This window comes from Trachurus trachurus (genome assembly GCF_905171665.1).
Source record: "Trachurus trachurus genome assembly, chromosome: 9".
Taxonomy (NCBI): Eukaryota; Metazoa; Chordata; class Actinopteri; order Carangiformes; family Carangidae; genus Trachurus; species Trachurus trachurus.
The window spans coordinates 8,129,797-8,146,469 of NC_139895.1; the positions used below are offsets into that span (position 1 = coordinate 8,129,797).

A 16,673-nucleotide genomic window follows, 5' to 3' on the forward strand; every position below is an offset into this window, starting at 1 on the left:
ACAGTCCACTACTCAACGACTATAGATGTTTTTTCGCCCTGTAGCCAAAATGAAACCACAGCACAATGGTTATTTATTTTGTAACTAGCGATCCAAATGAATGCATCTGTCAAATAATTACAGTTTTTCTCGATTGCTAAGACACATTTCTCGAAAGCTTCTCTCATTTTCTCTAAACTGTGAACACATACCCCAATTTTCAAGCTACATTCACAAAACCTCAGACTCTTCTTGCAAAACCAAACTTTCACCTCAAAACAGTTCAATCTGTGCCCAAAACTGAACTTTGTTGTCAAATCGTGCCCCGAGTCAATCAAAATTAAAAACACTACCGAGCAGTCACTAAACACTACATAGAAAAATAGAAAACACAATGCTCAGCACATGAAGCTGTAGAAATAAATGTTTATCGTTCACTGTAGGCTAAATGCATGTTGCAAAACAAAAAACCTGTGCATTTACACTGTAGCACTTCTCTCCTTCCCTTTCTTTCACCCTCCTCCCTCCCTCCCCACATCCATGTCATCCCCTTTTCCTCCCTTCTTCTTTTTTCTTCCCAGTTCATCCCTCCCTCCCTCCCTCATCCTTTCTTCCTTCACCCCGTCGTCTCTCATCTTCTCCTCTTGCAAAACAAAAAACCTGTGCATTTAGCACTTGCACATAGTACAGTAAAAAAAAAAAAGTACAAAAACCAGAAATCCTGTGCATTTTACACGTAGCACTTGTACAGTACAAAAACAAATAGAAATCTTGAGCATTTAGCACTTGTATGCAGTAAACCTACATAAAAATAAAGTACAAAAATATAGAAATGAGAAGTGCACAACTCAGCCACAACATCATTTCTCTGTACTGGATCAGGCCACAGGACTTCATCCTGAACTGGCTTACAGTATATGTGCCCTCACATCATTGGACACAAGTGTGATCAATTTTGAGTTGTTGTGTTCAACCGGTGAAACTTGTGCTTTACTTGTGTTTGACTTTTGCCACCTGTGCTCAGCATTATGCAACACAGGTGCATCACAATGAAAATGTGTTGGTAAGTTGTGTCTAAACAGGTGAAAAGTGCTCATGGTTTTGACAAAAGAGTGACTGATTCAATCAGTGGGTTCAGGCAACTGAGAATTTGGTTCAGACAACAGGGTTTAGTGTTTTAGCAATTGAGAAAAACTGTAATAACATCATCTACAGTACAGTAACGTGATTTGGCCACAAGGTGTCAGACTTGTGACTTTGATCAGATCTCAACAGAATTCACTAGATGTCATTGACTGGTCTGTTGTGTTGTGGCTGTGGGTATATTTCCACTGCTTGTGAAATATTGGCCGTTTTTCATAGTGATGCTCGTGTGCAGCCAGACTTCCTGTTTGTGGTTTGAATCCGTGTTCATTGACGCTCTGTAAAATCTCTGTTTTCCCTTTTTTTGGATTATTTTTTTTCTCTCTTATACTGCCTCAGCACTTTTTTTGAGTTAAGTTGCATCACAGCTCTGTACTTTTACTCAACCAAAATAAAGCAATGATTTGTTTGGAGGTTTGGTGGGATTTCACAAACCTCCATCACTACTTGTAACCTTTTTTTTTGGTAGTTTTGGGGTTTTGACATTTTTATAATTCCTCCTTTTTAAAATAAACACGTTGCAGATATACTGGGTCAGCCAATCAGCTTTTTTTTTTTTTTTACATCCCTGTTTTCAGGCATGAAGCCGCCACAGGAGAGGCAGCTGATCCTGGTAGCCAACGCCCACATGCACTGGGACCCCGAGTACTCGGACGTCAAGTTGATCCAAACCATGATGTTCCTCTCGGAGCTGAAGAGCATCGCCGAGAGGGCCTCGGGCTCCGTGGCGACCGGCTCGCCGACCTCCGACCCATCCTCCATCCCCATCGTCCTGTGTGCTGACCTCAACTCGCTGCCCGACTCCGGTACGATGCTCACACTCTTTGTTGGTCGGTCGGTTGGTCGGTTGGTTTCGTTAAACTGTCACCACACTAAAAAATCGAATCTAAAGGCCATCGTGGGGTTAAAGGGATAGTTCACAGGGTTCTTACGGATCCTTAAAAAGTCTTAAAAGGCATTGAATTCATTAATCTAACATGGATGCAAACAGCGCGCCGAAAAGCGAAACTCGCTTTTTTCATGACCAATTAGGTGACTTGTGTGAATCGTTCAGATCCGAAGAGTTTTTGTTTTTGGGAGGGGGGGGGGGGGGGGTCTCAGCGTCTCAGCTGGGGTCAGTAAAATGTTTTTCTAACAGGCTGACAGTGACAATCACGTGAAACTGAGGTGAACTCATTCATGGTTGTCTCTGATTATACTGATAACAGCCTACCTCCAATGTAGACGCGCGACGTGCGCGCTCATTAAAGCGGCGCGTATCCGCGTACATCGGTGCGACAGCGATGTCGTTTTTCCCCCCGTGCATGTGGAGCCGTACGCCGCGGACATGCACGGTTCCCTACGTTGCTGTGTCAGGCAGGTGTTTCCACGGAGCTCTGCCCCGTTTCAGAGGTGAAGGAAGCCCTGAGTGGAAAGACGTCGCCTCCGCGATGTAGAATGTGTTCAATTAAAGTGAAACTAACACATTATAGGCCTATATGTCCATTACACACTGAATGAAACATCCCATGTCTTTATCTATTCAGTTTATTTTAATAGTAATAATTATGACTAACATTCAGTGAAGACCTAAAAATCAGTATCTCCAAAATGGAAATATTGCAAAGTTTGTTTTTTTTTAAGCATTTTTAATATAGAAATGTTGTCCTTCTGAAAACTATGTCCATCTATATGCACTCAATACTTGGTTGGGGTTGAACTACCCCCCCCCCCCCCCCCCCCCCCCCCCCCCCCCGGGAAATTCCTCTCTTTTTTGGTCCTGACCCGTTTGCATCCCTGATCTAAAAACAAGGCCTTAATTGGCATTAAAATGTCTTAAATACATTTTTCAAAGGTCTTAACACTTGGTAAGTGGGATTTTATTATTGTAATTAGTCTCAAATCTCAAAATAATTGGTAACATTCTGACATAGAGAAGTTAGTGGCGGCCGTCACCGCAAAATTTCTTACCGCCACCAGCTCCCAAATCTGTTTTTTTTTCCCCCAATCATTCATGTAGCAGTCACTTTACCTTGGACCACATAGGAAAGTGGGTAAAATTGTCCCTAACCCTATAATAGATGTGGTGATGTTTTTTTTGTTTTTTTTGCATTTGTGTTTAATGTGAAGTGTGAAGTCTTAAATTTCATTTCAAGTGGCATTAAAAAACGTCTTAAAAAGTCTTGAATTTAAGTTGGCTTAAGCTGTAGGAACCCTGAGTTCAACATTTTGGCAAATTGGCCCATTGCCATAATCCCTATAGTCTTAGCAGTAGGTTTGTGCAAGCTGTTTTTAGAACGGCGTAGCAGAGCCGTGAGCTGCTCAGAGCTACGCTACGGAGGCTCATGGGATTTCTTGGTTTCCCTCATCAAACTCATCAAATACACAATCGAACAACTCCACAACGCTCTGGTGGACAAGTTGTGACCTGCACATTCACCACGCTATGAGATAATAACACAACGTTACCAGACAGAGTTGTTTTAGAGGGAAATACGTAGCCGGAACTACATTCCAGACACGGCTGCTGGGCGGAGTGATTTCAAAAGCGCAAGTAGTTCTGAGTATTTGCTTAATGTGCCATAATGTTAAATAATTATACATGATTATTTCATAACGTGGCGGATGTGCAGGTCACAACTTGTCCATGAGAGTGTTTTTGAGTTGCTGGATTGTGTATTTATGGCAATAGGTGAAATTTGCCAAAATGTTGAACTATCCCTTTTAAATAAAACAAGAGATATTCAGGGTCAATGTGCCGTACTACTGTACCTTCACACACATCCTCATTCTTCCAGGTGTGGTGGAATACCTGAGCAACGGAGGAGTGGCCGAGAACCACAAGGACTTCAAGGAGCTGCGCTACAACGAATGTCTGACCAACTTCAGCTGCAACGGCAAGAACGGCAACTCCAACGGAAGCATCACACACAGCTTCCAGCTGAAGAGCGCCTACGACAGCAATCTAATGCCTTACACCAACTACACATATGACTTCAAGGTAAAAAAAAAAAAAAAAAAAAAAAACTAAAAGCCTCCACTGTCTGATCGCAAGTTTGACAAATCCTGTTAGCTGACGAGTTTAGGCGGTTTGGGTCTGTTTTACCGTCTCCAATTGGTTTCCGTTCATTTCTAGAACAAGCGAACTCTCGAAACGGAATCGAATTTCACGGCTTTTTGAGGTTTTGGAGTTTGAGCGTAACTGAGCAAACAGGCCATCGTCTCTCGATCACTACGTTTGTGCTTTGGTTTCCCACAATTTAATCATTGGCAGGCTTAAAGCAGAAGTGAGTGATCCGGTCGTTTTCGCTAATGCTGCGTTCCAGGCAGGCTTTTGAAATCGTAAATTACAGCTTCAAGTCACAACTTACGACTTTGTAGCGTTCCAGGCAACCCACTCGTGTTTTTCCGACCTGTTTTACCGGTGAAAGTCACTATAACGGCCACTCGTAACTTCCGACCGGTGAACTCGTACCAGATCGAACTGGTACGACTTCACGGTCGGAAAAACACGAGTTTCCCTTGAACGTACCATAACAGTCCTCGTCCCTACGTCGCCACATTCACGGCGTCCCTTGGCTGCACACACAGCCCTGCATGCCGTTCTCTCTCCTCATTGGATAAAAACTGTAGGATACGATAAATGTTTTCTCTTCGGCTCAGAGCAGAGCAGAGGGACTGACAGACCCGTGTTTCAGACCAAACACTCTATGTAAGTGATTGCTGTCGGAAGATAAAACTATTTAAGACTTATATTAACACAAATATATCACTTACTTCTGCCTTAAAACTACACGTCTCAACCCAAACTTTAAATGAAAGTAATGTGATAATGCTTTGCACCAAACCAGATTAGGCTACATCTGAATCACTAAGGCGATGGATTTTGACTGGAATACACTATATACAGTCATTAGGCCTACACACTTTCTGTTCAGTACAGTGTTGGGGTTAAATGAAGTACAGCTGAGCAGTGAGAGGCGTTGAAGCCTGAATCTATTAGACAGATTCATACATGTGGGATGTTTTATATACCATTCTGAGTATATTTCTCTGTGGGCGCCCGGTGGGTTTGGAAAACCCTCACTGGCGCTTTGCTTGAGATACAGTCTGTATCAGTCTGTATACAGTCTGTAGTTTCACCTCTGGTTTCCAATGCGTCATTCAGGCTGCAGCTGTACTCCTCGTAATCGCAATAGTAATTAACGATGGACTTCCCCGGCTGTCTTGCGCAAATCTTCACTATCCAAAATACAGAAACACTAAAATGATCCATGTTTTTTTTTTTTTTTTGGAGGGGATCCTTTTTTTAGAAACCTACTTATGTTTTTGTTGTAGTTCCTCTTCAGATGCCGTCATTGGGTTTTTACCTCCGTATGAACAAATTAATCCATTTGGTGACTGATTAATGGTAAAGTTGTAGAGCGTGTCGGTTCATTAGCACGCAGACATCCTCCGTCCAAAGCGATGAAAGTGACTCATATATTGTACCAGGCCAAAATTAGGTTTCCGGAAAGAAGTTGAGCCTTAACGCATGAGAAGTTGTTTCCTTTACATAAACAAAAACGTGAACGTGAAATTTTCCTATTTTTGACTGGCAAATCCACCGTAGATGCCGTCGCCTCCAGTTTCCTCATCAGAGAAATGTGCAGTTGGAAAGCTGTGACATTGTGATTCAGCTTAGACCGAAAGACTTTCGGTCAAAATTGATCCAAGAACGTGTTACGTGCACATATTTTATAGGTGTAAATGGAAAATCTGAAGAGGGTAAATTGAAGTCTCTGTGTCTCCTCAATCTTCGTATAAAAAAAAAAAAGTCATTTGGCATGAAGTCAGAGGAGCGACATGATTAATGAAGAGATCATGTGAACATTTTTGATCCTGGTCATGAAGTGAAGAGGGCAGCTGCTTTGTGATGACGAAAGTGTTTGTCATTTTGGGAAATTTGCTGCATTTCTGTTTGTGTAGAGTTAAATTAGAAGATTGACACCGTGACAACATGAACTGCAAAGCTCATTAATTACCAGGTTGTATCACTTGTTTAATCTATTAAAAAACAAAGAGTTAAAAAAAATGATGAATCACAGTTTGTCAAGGAAAGAAGTGACATGTTGTTAAGTTCAGATACAGTAGGTTTTACCTTTGTTCCTACTCTTTATGCTATGCTAAGCTAAGCTAATTGCGTAATCGAGACATGTGAGTCGTACAAATCTTCATGTGCAAGTTTCAGCATGACCATAAAGAAGCAGATTTTTCCAGAACCTTTATGTTTATGGGTCAGTGATAAATAAGGGTTTGGCAAGATGAGCAATTCAGAAATATCTTTAAAGAATTGTTTTACTGTAAAAGATTTGTTAAAATGCACATTTTGTATTCATTTTGGTTTTATGTCAGTTGAAATGACATTTGAACCTTTTTTTTTTTTTTTTTTAAAGTAAGACTGAATGCCCCTGAAAATGTCAAATGGTGTAACCACAAAATAATTATACATATTCAATAGTTGATCCACCTACAGTGGATTTAAGTGTATTTGTAATAATATATTAATATTATTTATTAGGTGTACTTAAGAAATATATACTTTCTTTTGAAAAACATTTCATTGAAATGGATTTTTTTGCTGTGTTTCTGTATTTGAATTTTTAATGCATTTCGGCAACATTGGTCAGGACATATACTAGAAACACCACTTTTCTTCTAAATAATGTGACAAATTATGCAATTTTTTTTTATCAAGAAACAGTGTTGCATTGCAAAAGTGAATTGCATTAATTCCACATTTGAGTCCAGATTTATTTTTCATGTATGTAGTCAGATTTTTATGGAAAAAAATACCGGTTTCACCACTTGACATTGGGTTGCAACACGTCATTGACCCTTATTTGTGTTTGGAAAATGTCCTGATTTCCGTGTGTTTGTGTCCGCAGGGCGTGATTGACTACATCTTTTTCTCCAAGACCCACATGAGCGTCCTGGGCCTGATGGGCCCGCTGGACAGCCAGTGGCTGGTCGACAACAACATCACGGGCTGCCCCCACCCCCACATCCCCTCGGACCACTTCTCCCTGCTGGCCCAGCTGGAGCTGCACCCCCCCCTGCCCCACCCGCTCAACCCCCTCAACGGGCTGCACCTGCCCGTCAACAGGTAGTGCAGCCTGAGAGTGAGAGAGAGAAAGACCCCCAACACCCCCCCTCGCCTCCAACCCCGGCCCTCCTTACCCCCCCAACTCCCTCCCACCTTTTAAACACTGTCCTCCCTCCTCCTCCTCCTCCTCCTACAGCTTTATACAGGACCCTGTACAGTTTACCGATCATGTTCAAACTCCGACACCATCCAACCCCCCCTGCACCCCCCTCCCCTCTCCCTCCCCCTCCCCTCCGATCCCGAGACACACCTACCTAAAAGGAGTGAAGTATTCGCCCAGTTTGTTGCTCCTTTTTGTGTTTTTTGCACACTGTAAATGTTTCTTTTCTTTTTTTTCTCCCCTTGAAAAGTCTTGATACCAAATGTTGGGCTTGGGATGAAGCTGCTATGGTCGCCCCCAATGTTTTGTTTTGTTTTGTTTTTTGTTTTAGTTTTTTGCCTTAGACATGATCATGGCCGCTTGTAGATTGTGCTCCTAAAAACGACAAACCTTCACGGATACTATCATCAACCTCTGTGAGACAAATCTATCGCACTTCATTTGGGTTTCTGTTCTCATTTCACGTAGCTGTGAAATCATCTTTATTTTTTTAAGAGTAAAAAAAAACACAACTTGTCTTGTAGAACTGGAACCTGACATCTCTACCAAACTAAACTTGACAAGTCTTTTAAATAAAAAAAGCAGTAACACTACGAAGAAGAGCTGAATTTTAAGTTATGAATTTTCGTAGGCGGAGGAGCGTCAAAGGTTTGTTTACATCGGTGCATATTTTACACGTTGATCAGCCAAGAAACACCAAAAACACTTAAAAGTCACGTATAGGTGAGAGAATACCTGCAGTTTTTCTTTTAAAAAAAAGATTAAAAGTGCTGACTGGGCATTTTAAAAGTAATGTAACGTTCATTGTAACACTAAACTGGTGTGTTTTCATATGGGAGCGGGAGTACGAAATCATCTCATGCCACAGCTGCAGGTCACATTACAGCACTGGGAGTTTGGATGATGGACTGTTTTATTTGAGGGGGCTTTCAAATTGACGCCGGCTTCTCTGGGACTCGTTTTCCACATTGTTTTGGGATCGGTGTTGCCTGAACATGGATGTCACATCGGCTAACGCCAACCTGAAAGCCTCGTCGCGGTCCTGCGTGGATGTTAACTGAGCTGCTGCTGCTGCATTCAGCTGCATTCTCTTCCTCTGATACGGGTCTTGTATCGATCATTGCTAAATATTTTTTACTTGCAGAGGTACTTTCACTTTCACTTTCACTTTCACCTTGGCTGATTTACGCTCACTGTAGTTTAAAAGAGGCGTTTTCTGAAGCACTATGAAGTAACAAAACAATCAATCCAAGGCCAAATGAGCCCTCAAATATGTTAGCGTTGCACCCTAATGAGCCCAAAGACTTAAACGTGCTTCTTACAACATGTTTTAAGACGTATTTGAAACACAATCCTGACTTTTACCAACAAATGCGCTTTAACACTTTAACTTTTTGAAGTCGTGCTTTCGAACATCCGCGGTCTGAAAAGAGTGTCCTCCTGTTTCCCCATCACCTGACTGGCCAAAGAATCTCCCCCCGAACGAGTGACTTATGCTCTGCCGATAATAAAATAATATTTATTTATTGGTGCCAGAGAAAAAAAACAATCTTCCTGAGAAGAATCTGCTAATGATTCGCGATCAGGAGCCGAATGTATTTACCAGTGGCTCGCTATGAAATTGGTCGTTGGAGCCTCTTAATGTTAAAGATTCCTGTGGACTCTAGACTTTGTATATTTGTGTGAGACGATTAGAACTAATAGCCCTTTATGTAAGTTGTAACTCAGGGCTATACTATGCATCAAGCAGTACCTCTCAAACTAAAGACTCTCAGAGTCACGTACGAGCAAAACCAAACAGGAAGCTATTGTTCTGAAAATCCTTTATAAGCACAGGTAACGTATGTACTTAGACATACATATATGTTGTTGTTGCTGTTGCAGTACAAGTCCCACGTCTTTGTGCATTTTTTTTCTTTTCGATAAAGCTACTGCTGCACTTTTGATCCGTTCCCAGAATTTGGGAAGTTCAAAAAAAGAAAAAAAAAAAAAAAAGTCTAATTTTAAAGTCGTCACAAAGTACAAAAAAAAGGTGTTGAGATAAATTTGGTTTCGAGACACTTTGGAGTTTTAAAACTAAATCATTTATTCGGTTTTGTTGTAAGGCTTTTTTTTTTCTTCTTTTTTTTTAGAGAAAGTTGGACAAATTAGTGGGACATTATTAAAAGATGAATGGATGCAAGGGTAGGACTGGGTATCAATACTGGAGCCAATAGGATACATACATTTTTCATTACCTAGACAAAGTTTAAAAAGAAAATTCAATTATTTTTGAACCTTGCAAAAAATCTTAATGTGTCAGAACCTTTGTGGTCATGATCACATGATAACTAATAAAGTAAAAACAGAGAAATAGTGTTTATTGTTAGGACTTTTCTCTGATCTTTCCTCTTTTTTTCTTGTTGTGTCATGATCTCATGGTCGATTCAACAAAATAAAACACAGTTCAAGTGTCATTTGTTGGTCACAGAGGTCTGTCAGTGCCAGGCCTGAGTGAATTGACTTTTGGGCGGTGCAAAAACAAAACACCGGCATTTGATACCCAGCACTATCTTTGCAACGTTGAACACATCTGGCACGTTTTCACTGCTGTAGTGTCTAGTCAAGTGTATTGGATCTTTTTAAGATTGAAGTAGTTTAATTAGACGAAGCATTTGCTCTGTTCAAGAAAAAAAAAGCCATAATTATATATTTTTTTCTTTTTTTTGGATAAATGGTGTCTGCACAACACGACACCTCAGCTTTAAACAGCATTCAGATCAGTGTAAACTGGCCTGGACGCAAAGTCTCGGCTTTTGCTTCCGTTGCACGATTTGACTCTTGTGATCGTTTGTGAGCATTTCGAGGCCTATACTTCACTCCTGAAACTCACCTCACAGGGTTTTCTGATTTTGTACAACAGCTGTACAGAAATTAAACTTGTCTTCGACGACAGGGCGTCTTTCACGTCTGTGAGGGGAATGTACCGTTCTCCAGATAAAGGGGTGTGTTTTTTTTTTTTTTCTCACAAGTCAAAGATGTACTTGGTGTTGTACTTTCTTTTTCTTTTTGCCCGGTGCACTAAGATCTTATATGTGAATACCACCTCCACTTGTCCACGATACTCTTGTAGAGACGAAAACATCTCTCTCCAACTTTTGTTTTTAAACTACGGGCATTTTCTGTCTCCAACATGCAGTCAGTCTTTCAACTGGTACTTTGTACAATTCAGTATTACCACGTTTTTTTGAGAAGAAAAGATAAAACGTTCTAGGTTTAAAAGCAGTTTGTCTTGATTGCTTTTTATTTCTCCAGTGCACATTTTTTTAAGTGTCATCTCAAAGCTTTGCAAACTCTGAGATGATGCTTAATAAAAATTAAAAAAAAAGAAAAAAAAAAGATTTGTTTTTGGTTTGTTTTTCTTTTCATTTGATGTCTTCCATCTTGAGTTTTCCCCTACAAATGGCTTCCCAGATCCCTCCACATCCGTCTTCTCCACGCTCATCATCCACAGCCACGTCTTTTACGTTTCCCCACAGTAATACCCAGCTGTCACTACCTGTGAGCATTTGAGCTGTTGATTTGTTTCTGTAGAGCGCACCTCGCATACTTTTTCTACAAACAACGTGCCTAGTTTGTACAATTCCTCCAACAGCAGCACTGCCCATGAGACCAAGACGCTCAGAGATTAACCCAGCACCATCATCTACCCATCCATCCATCTATTTATCCATCCATTCATCCAGTCATCCAGTCATCCAGTCATCCAGTCAACCCGCCAGTCCTTCCTGAACCAACCTTTGGGGATGTGGTCATGAGGAGTTGAAACTGAGGAGTCATTGCTCACCTCAGACTGTAAAAGCAAACAAACATCTTTTTTTTTTTGTATCCATAATGTTCAAGGACAAATCAGTCGTTGAAACGCACACTCTCACCTGTTTGTGGGGTTTTTTTCTCCCTCCCCTTCGGTGAGTTTTGTGTTTGCAGATTACCACTGCAAAGAGTTACCGCTGTCTTGTCCACAGGATTACCACAACCGCCATCACATGCGATTTCTGAATGTAAAGAAAAATTTAATAATAATCCTGTTGTTCAATATCTGGCCCTGGTTTTGGTTTTTTTGTTTCTTTTCTCCATTGTTTTTTTTTCCCGCCATACTTAAGTTTACAGCAGTGTGGTCACCACATGAGGTCAGGAGTCTGTAGAGGCCAATCAGACGTCCAGTAATGTTCACTGGGTTCATTGAGGATTATTGTTAAGCATTTGAAGGAAGGCTTTACAGTGACTTTAATCTGCTCTAACAAGTCGACCAGGTTGGGTCGCTGCATCCAAACCAGCAGACGATGGAGTCGGTGGAAGGGAATCTAAGAACGTGACACCAAAATGAGATCATGCAAAGTTTGTGCTGAGTTGATAACAACCTTTCAAACGCATGCTAGAGGAAATTTTAAGTAAATCTTAAACGGCATCTTTGTTAATTTACAATAGTGATCACAGGTTAATGCACTGGTTAGTTTGCTGACATTAGGCCATGATAAAATAAAATATAATCTATAAAAGCAGTGGGAGGCACAGACTGAGGTGTCAAAACACTTTGAGAAAAGGTCTGAACCCCATCAGTTGGTTTGACAGTTTTCAGTTTCCTGTCTCATCTTCAAAACTGAGAACAATAAGAAATGCCAGACTGCTGTTTCTTGGAATTAACCATTTTTTTCCTCGCAGCATTTGTTAAAAAAAAAGAAAGAAAAAAGTGTTTTAAAGTTTCTGCCTTTGGGGCGACGTTCAGCAGATTTACGTATTTCACCCGTGTGCAGTAGGCGAAGTGAAACTGGGTGAGGACTCTCAGCCACCAGCAGACACCAACAAAGGTGCTACATTATCCCTCAAAAGGATTTTGAAGAACTGCACTTAAACCTGTTCTATGTAACTAAAAATGTTGAGTTTCTATTTCCTGACGAGCAGCAGCTCTTCACCACATTGTTTTTTTTTTTTTTTTCCAATCCTCCACCACCACAGGCGGGTGGGAGGGAAGCGTTTGTTTTGTCTGGAGGGAGAACTTGCAGCTTTGTGGTGAAGAGCTGCCGGCGTCAGAGACACGGCAGGTTTTTGTACTGTGCGATCTAAAGTGTGCATCGTGTTTGACAATTAAATGTCAAAAAAAAAAGCTGAATATGGCAGTGACACCAGTTGCTGTTTGCCCCACGAGGACGAGTGGAAGTTTTATTCTGACGTAGGTGGCGTTGTTGTGAAAGAAAAAAAAAGTGCAGATGCAGCCTTTGTAGACGTCCTTTTCACTTTTGTTTCGCAAGCTTAGAGTTACTGCTGCACATTGCAGTCCAATAAATGAAAGTGAAGTTGTGTCATCGTTGGGCATGCAGTGTTTTGAAAGTTTACTTAATAATGTCTATGGCCTTCTCTTAAAAAAACAAAACAAAGAACAAGTACATAAATAAGAAAGAGATTAAAATCTTTATAAAAATGGAAAATAATTATTTGGTATGAGCTGTTTTTGGACTTACATCACAACACTGTTCAGGATTGTATTAAGATCATTACCAAAAGAAAGGAAGTTGTAACACCATCAATATCTTGAAATAATCAAACGAATCTAAGTGCTTCCCAAACATCCTGAACCATCGTCTGTATGAACCAAGTGATGGACTTCTACAAAGGCTGCTGTGTCTGTATCTGATCTGTGAGCAGTTGAACCTCAGTTGAAACCAAACATGCTCAACAGCACCTGTTATCATTGCTCCACACCCCCCAATCCCCCACACCCCCCCCCCCCCCCCCCTCACCTCCTGTAGGCAATAAACATGTCACTTTTTAAAGAGTCTCTTTGTCTGTGCTTTATTTCTTTTATATAAAAAATAAAAACACACAAAAATGCACAAGCACATGAGCAATGTCGACAGCACCATTTGAAATGTCATAAACATCTTCACAATGTCTTTTTTTCAAAGTTACAAGAAGGAATTATACAGAATTACAGCTTTTGATAATAAAATGGAAAAACTATAACACAATTAAACTTTTTTTTGCTTGTAATTATTGATGTCAAGACTTCAAGTACATAAAAAAGCATCAACTACGCAGTTACTATCATCAGGTCGATGGATTGAAGAAAACTCTACAGCATAAAGTGTTAAATGGAATAAAATGTTTGGCTTTTTTCATGTTGGACAGTAGCTCAGCTATGCAACCAGTTCATTCACAGCCTCATTAACTCTAATGGAGCCAACGCTACGTCAGATGTCGCCACGAAATGCGATCAGAAGATGTTGGCGGTTGTGGAAGCAGTCTGCGGCAGAGTGGTTTCATTGCGGTCCTCACTTTTCCTGTAATTTAAAACAAAAAGAGAGAATAAGAATGAATGATAAATCATATTGAATGAGTCAGATTAATGCATCAGATACAGTAGTTTATAGCTACAGTATATGGTGATGAGGGATGACACAGAACACATGAAGTGCAAATTGTTTATTACCGTTATCACAATAAATGAGGCTGAACACAAGAGAGAGCTCTTCCTCTGACACAGCCCTTCCTTTGGACACAACAACATACCAGTCAGTAAACCCACTGACATGGCAGGAGGTAGGACTTTTACGGCTTTTAGCTCTACTTTAAAGTGTTTCACTGATCAGAATTAGTTGGAAATGCTTTTAAAAATATATTGAAACCAAAGGCAAAAACACACAAAACAGAATAACTACATCTCCATGACCACCAATAGAAAAGTGGTTTGATTTGTAAGAGATTTGTTTCACAAGAACACAAGGCATGTTGTTACCTTTGCAGTTCAGTGAGCATGGTTTGGACCCATACCGCTGATGGATTCACACAAATTCTGGCGCCATTCCTCCTGGTGACTCTGTGGTAGTGGGAGAGAGAAAGACATCAATGAAGACATTGGATTAAATCCATCTGAGCAGTGAACAATAACAAAACTCAGTGGGTAGAAGTGTAAGTTGATGTCCACGCTGATAACTTTTCCATTTTTGTGCAATATTGTACTTGAACTCCTTTACTCTCACTTTCGCTTTGAGTGCCTTTGGTCCACCTGGCATCAAGAGGCGATTATGTAGCTTGGCTCATGTCAAATTGATGCTTTAATGTGTTTGTGTTAACATAAATATTTCAAATGTTTGCCACTTTACACAGAGGAATATATTGTGCTTTCTACTTTCATCTGTTTGGAGGTCAAAACTTTAGAGATTCTATGTAGATGTCGTCAGAATCGTCGATTTCAGAAAACATGAGGTATATCTGTACAAATTGTTCACTTCAAACTGCCTTTTACCTTTTACTTTACTTAAAATATTTCTTACCTAACTTTCTGTTATTGCTGTTTTTACTTGGAGAGGATGAAGCTACTTCCTGTACCAGTACTGTACATTAACAGAAATTTAAGAGTTTTTCTTTTATCAGAACACTACTTACATGATTTCAGTCCAGCGACACTGTCCTGAAATAGGAATCATCTCAATTTTCTTGATGGCCTGAACAGGGATACGATGAGAGGCCGTCTTTATGCATTTACACCCTGTAAAACAAAATGAGAAGGTAAAAGGTATTTTAATCGTCAAAAGCTTGGTATCTTTTCAACCACATCTCAAAATGAGTCATTGGTTGATATAAATACAGACTTCGGGTCAGAGTGATAAAGAAACATTGTTGAGAGCTCCAAAGAAAAAGTTTTAAATGTTCTCAATATTTTATGCAATGATAAATAAAAATGTTCAAATATTAATGAAGGTGAATAAAAGAAACATAAAGTGTCTAAAATTAGGACAGGTACTTTTTGTTGTCCCATTTAAACATTAGTAAAATGTCACTGTATGCAGACGATATATTATTGTTCCACTCATTTTGGCTGCTCAAATTACAAAAATACTAAACTGCTTGGAATTGGACAACTGAATTGAAAATAAAATCAGCTGTAAATTTAAAAAGAAAAAGCTATTTAAAAAGAGAGATAGAGAGAAAAGTTTCTTACCATGGAGCGAGGTAATGCAGCAGCAGAGAGTCAGAGCAGCCAGGAGCAGCAGTGGTTTCAGCATCATAGCGGTTGTTTTGATCTCTCGGCGCCAATGAGGATGTGAGAATGAAGTGAGAGTGAATGGAGTAGAGTCTGGGTTTATAAAGCAGCAAATAAGGAAATACAACTTTACTTTCCATTCTTGACACAGCAGAATGTGTTTTTTTTGTGTGTGTTTTTTTCAGGGGGGTTTCTGCTGAATGAGCTTAATTTGGATCAGCCTATTTTATTGGCCCGTCTGCCAGGTTTTTTTTTTATTTTTTTATTACCTACATTAATATGCAGTGTTACAGTTCATTTATATTCACTTATTATTCATACTATTTTTGAATACGAATACCACACAGGGAGTGTGTAACTGTCTAGCACTCATTTATGATAATATGTAGGACAGTGGTTGTAGCTGAGGTTAAAATCTTAAGATTTTTTTTTTTTTTTATCACTGATTGATGGGCCTCAGCTCTGAAATTACATACATCACCATCCACCAAATCTGATGTACTTTTAGAAAGAACATTAAATTGCTGTAACACGTTACACCTTTAAAGGTTAAAGCAGAAGTGAGTGATATATTTGTGTTAATATAAGTCTTAAATAGTTATATCTTCCGACAGCAATCACTTACATAGAGTGTTTGGACTGAAACACGGGTCTCTCAGTCCCTCTGCTCTGCTCTGAGCCGAAGAGAAAACATTTATCGTATCCTACAGTTTTTATCCAATGAGGAGAGAGAACGGCATGCAGGGCTGTGTGTGCAGCCAAGGAACGCCGTGAATGTGGTGACGTAGCGACGAGGACTGTTATGGTGCGTTCAAGGAAACTATTTTTCCGACCGTGAAGTGTGGTACCAGTTCGATCTGGTACGAGTTCACCGGTCGGAAGTTACGAGTGGCCGTTATAGTGACTTTCACCGGTAAAACAGGTCGGAAAAACACGAGTGGGTTGCCTGGAACGCTACAAAGTCGTAAGTTGTGACTTGAAGCTGTAATTTACGATTTCAAAAGCCTGCCTGGAACGCAGCATTAGCGAAAACGACCGGATCACTCACTTCTGCTTTAATGTAAATATCAGCTACAGAGTGCCATCCCAGTCTAAATGACGAAAAAAAGGTAATTTATCATTGGCTTATTGCGGCATACAGTACTATACGCAATAAACAGAGCAACACTGATCCTATTCATTAGGAGGTGTATACCAATTATGTTTTCAATGAGAAATAAGCAATAACAATTTCATGCAACCTGTTAAGCACTGATAGTCAACATCAAGGAAAATCTGTGAGACTGTTCAGGCAGTTGGTCGATGGC

General features: G+C 40.2%; 2 protein-coding genes across 3 annotated transcripts in view; one reads left to right on the top strand and one right to left on the bottom strand.

Annotated features, from left to right (window-relative positions):
- Positions 1 to 12,766, top strand: part of cnot6l (CCR4-NOT transcription complex, subunit 6-like) — a 29,070-nt gene extending 16,304 nt beyond the window's left edge. The window contains exons 10-13 of one of the 2 annotated variants that reach the window (XR_014595654.1): positions 1,701 to 1,928; positions 3,900 to 4,102; positions 7,029 to 9,710; positions 9,819 to 12,766. Coding sequence is in view for 1 of the 2 variants with exons in the window: in XM_083979927.1 (XP_083836053.1) it covers positions 1,701 to 1,928; positions 3,900 to 4,102; positions 7,029 to 7,250 (653 nt within the window). In the remaining variant the exon portion in view is untranslated. Of the gene's footprint in view, positions 1 to 1,700; positions 1,929 to 3,899; positions 4,103 to 7,028 lie in introns of both variants that reach the window. The other variant, XM_083979927.1, reaches the window with a different exon arrangement.
- A 490-nt stretch (positions 12,767 to 13,256) lies between these two features.
- cxcl13 (chemokine (C-X-C motif) ligand 13) lies at positions 13,257 to 15,425 on the bottom strand. The gene is made up of 4 exons (XM_083980006.1): positions 15,325 to 15,425; positions 14,769 to 14,871; positions 14,119 to 14,199; positions 13,257 to 13,663 (listed from the first exon to the last, which is right to left on the bottom strand). Exons 1-4 carry the CDS (start codon positions 15,389 to 15,391, stop codon positions 13,597 to 13,599), a joined length of 318 nt encoding a protein of 105 aa, XP_083836132.1. The 5' UTR covers positions 15,392 to 15,425; the 3' UTR covers positions 13,257 to 13,596.
- Between the last annotated feature and the right edge of the window lie 1,248 nt (positions 15,426 to 16,673).

Coding starts and splice junctions, on each gene's coding strand:
- cxcl13 (XM_083980006.1), bottom strand. CDS start 15,391: ATGATGCTGAAACCACTGCTGCTCCTGGCTGCTCTGACTCTCTGCTGC. Junction 14,872..15,324: donor CTGCATTACCTCGCTCCATG/GTAAGAAACTTT, acceptor TTTGTTTTACAG/GGTGTAAATGCATAAAGACG. Junction 14,200..14,768: donor TGTCGCTGGACTGAAATCAT/GTAAGTAGTGTT, acceptor CCACTACCACAG/AGTCACCAGGAGGAATGGCG.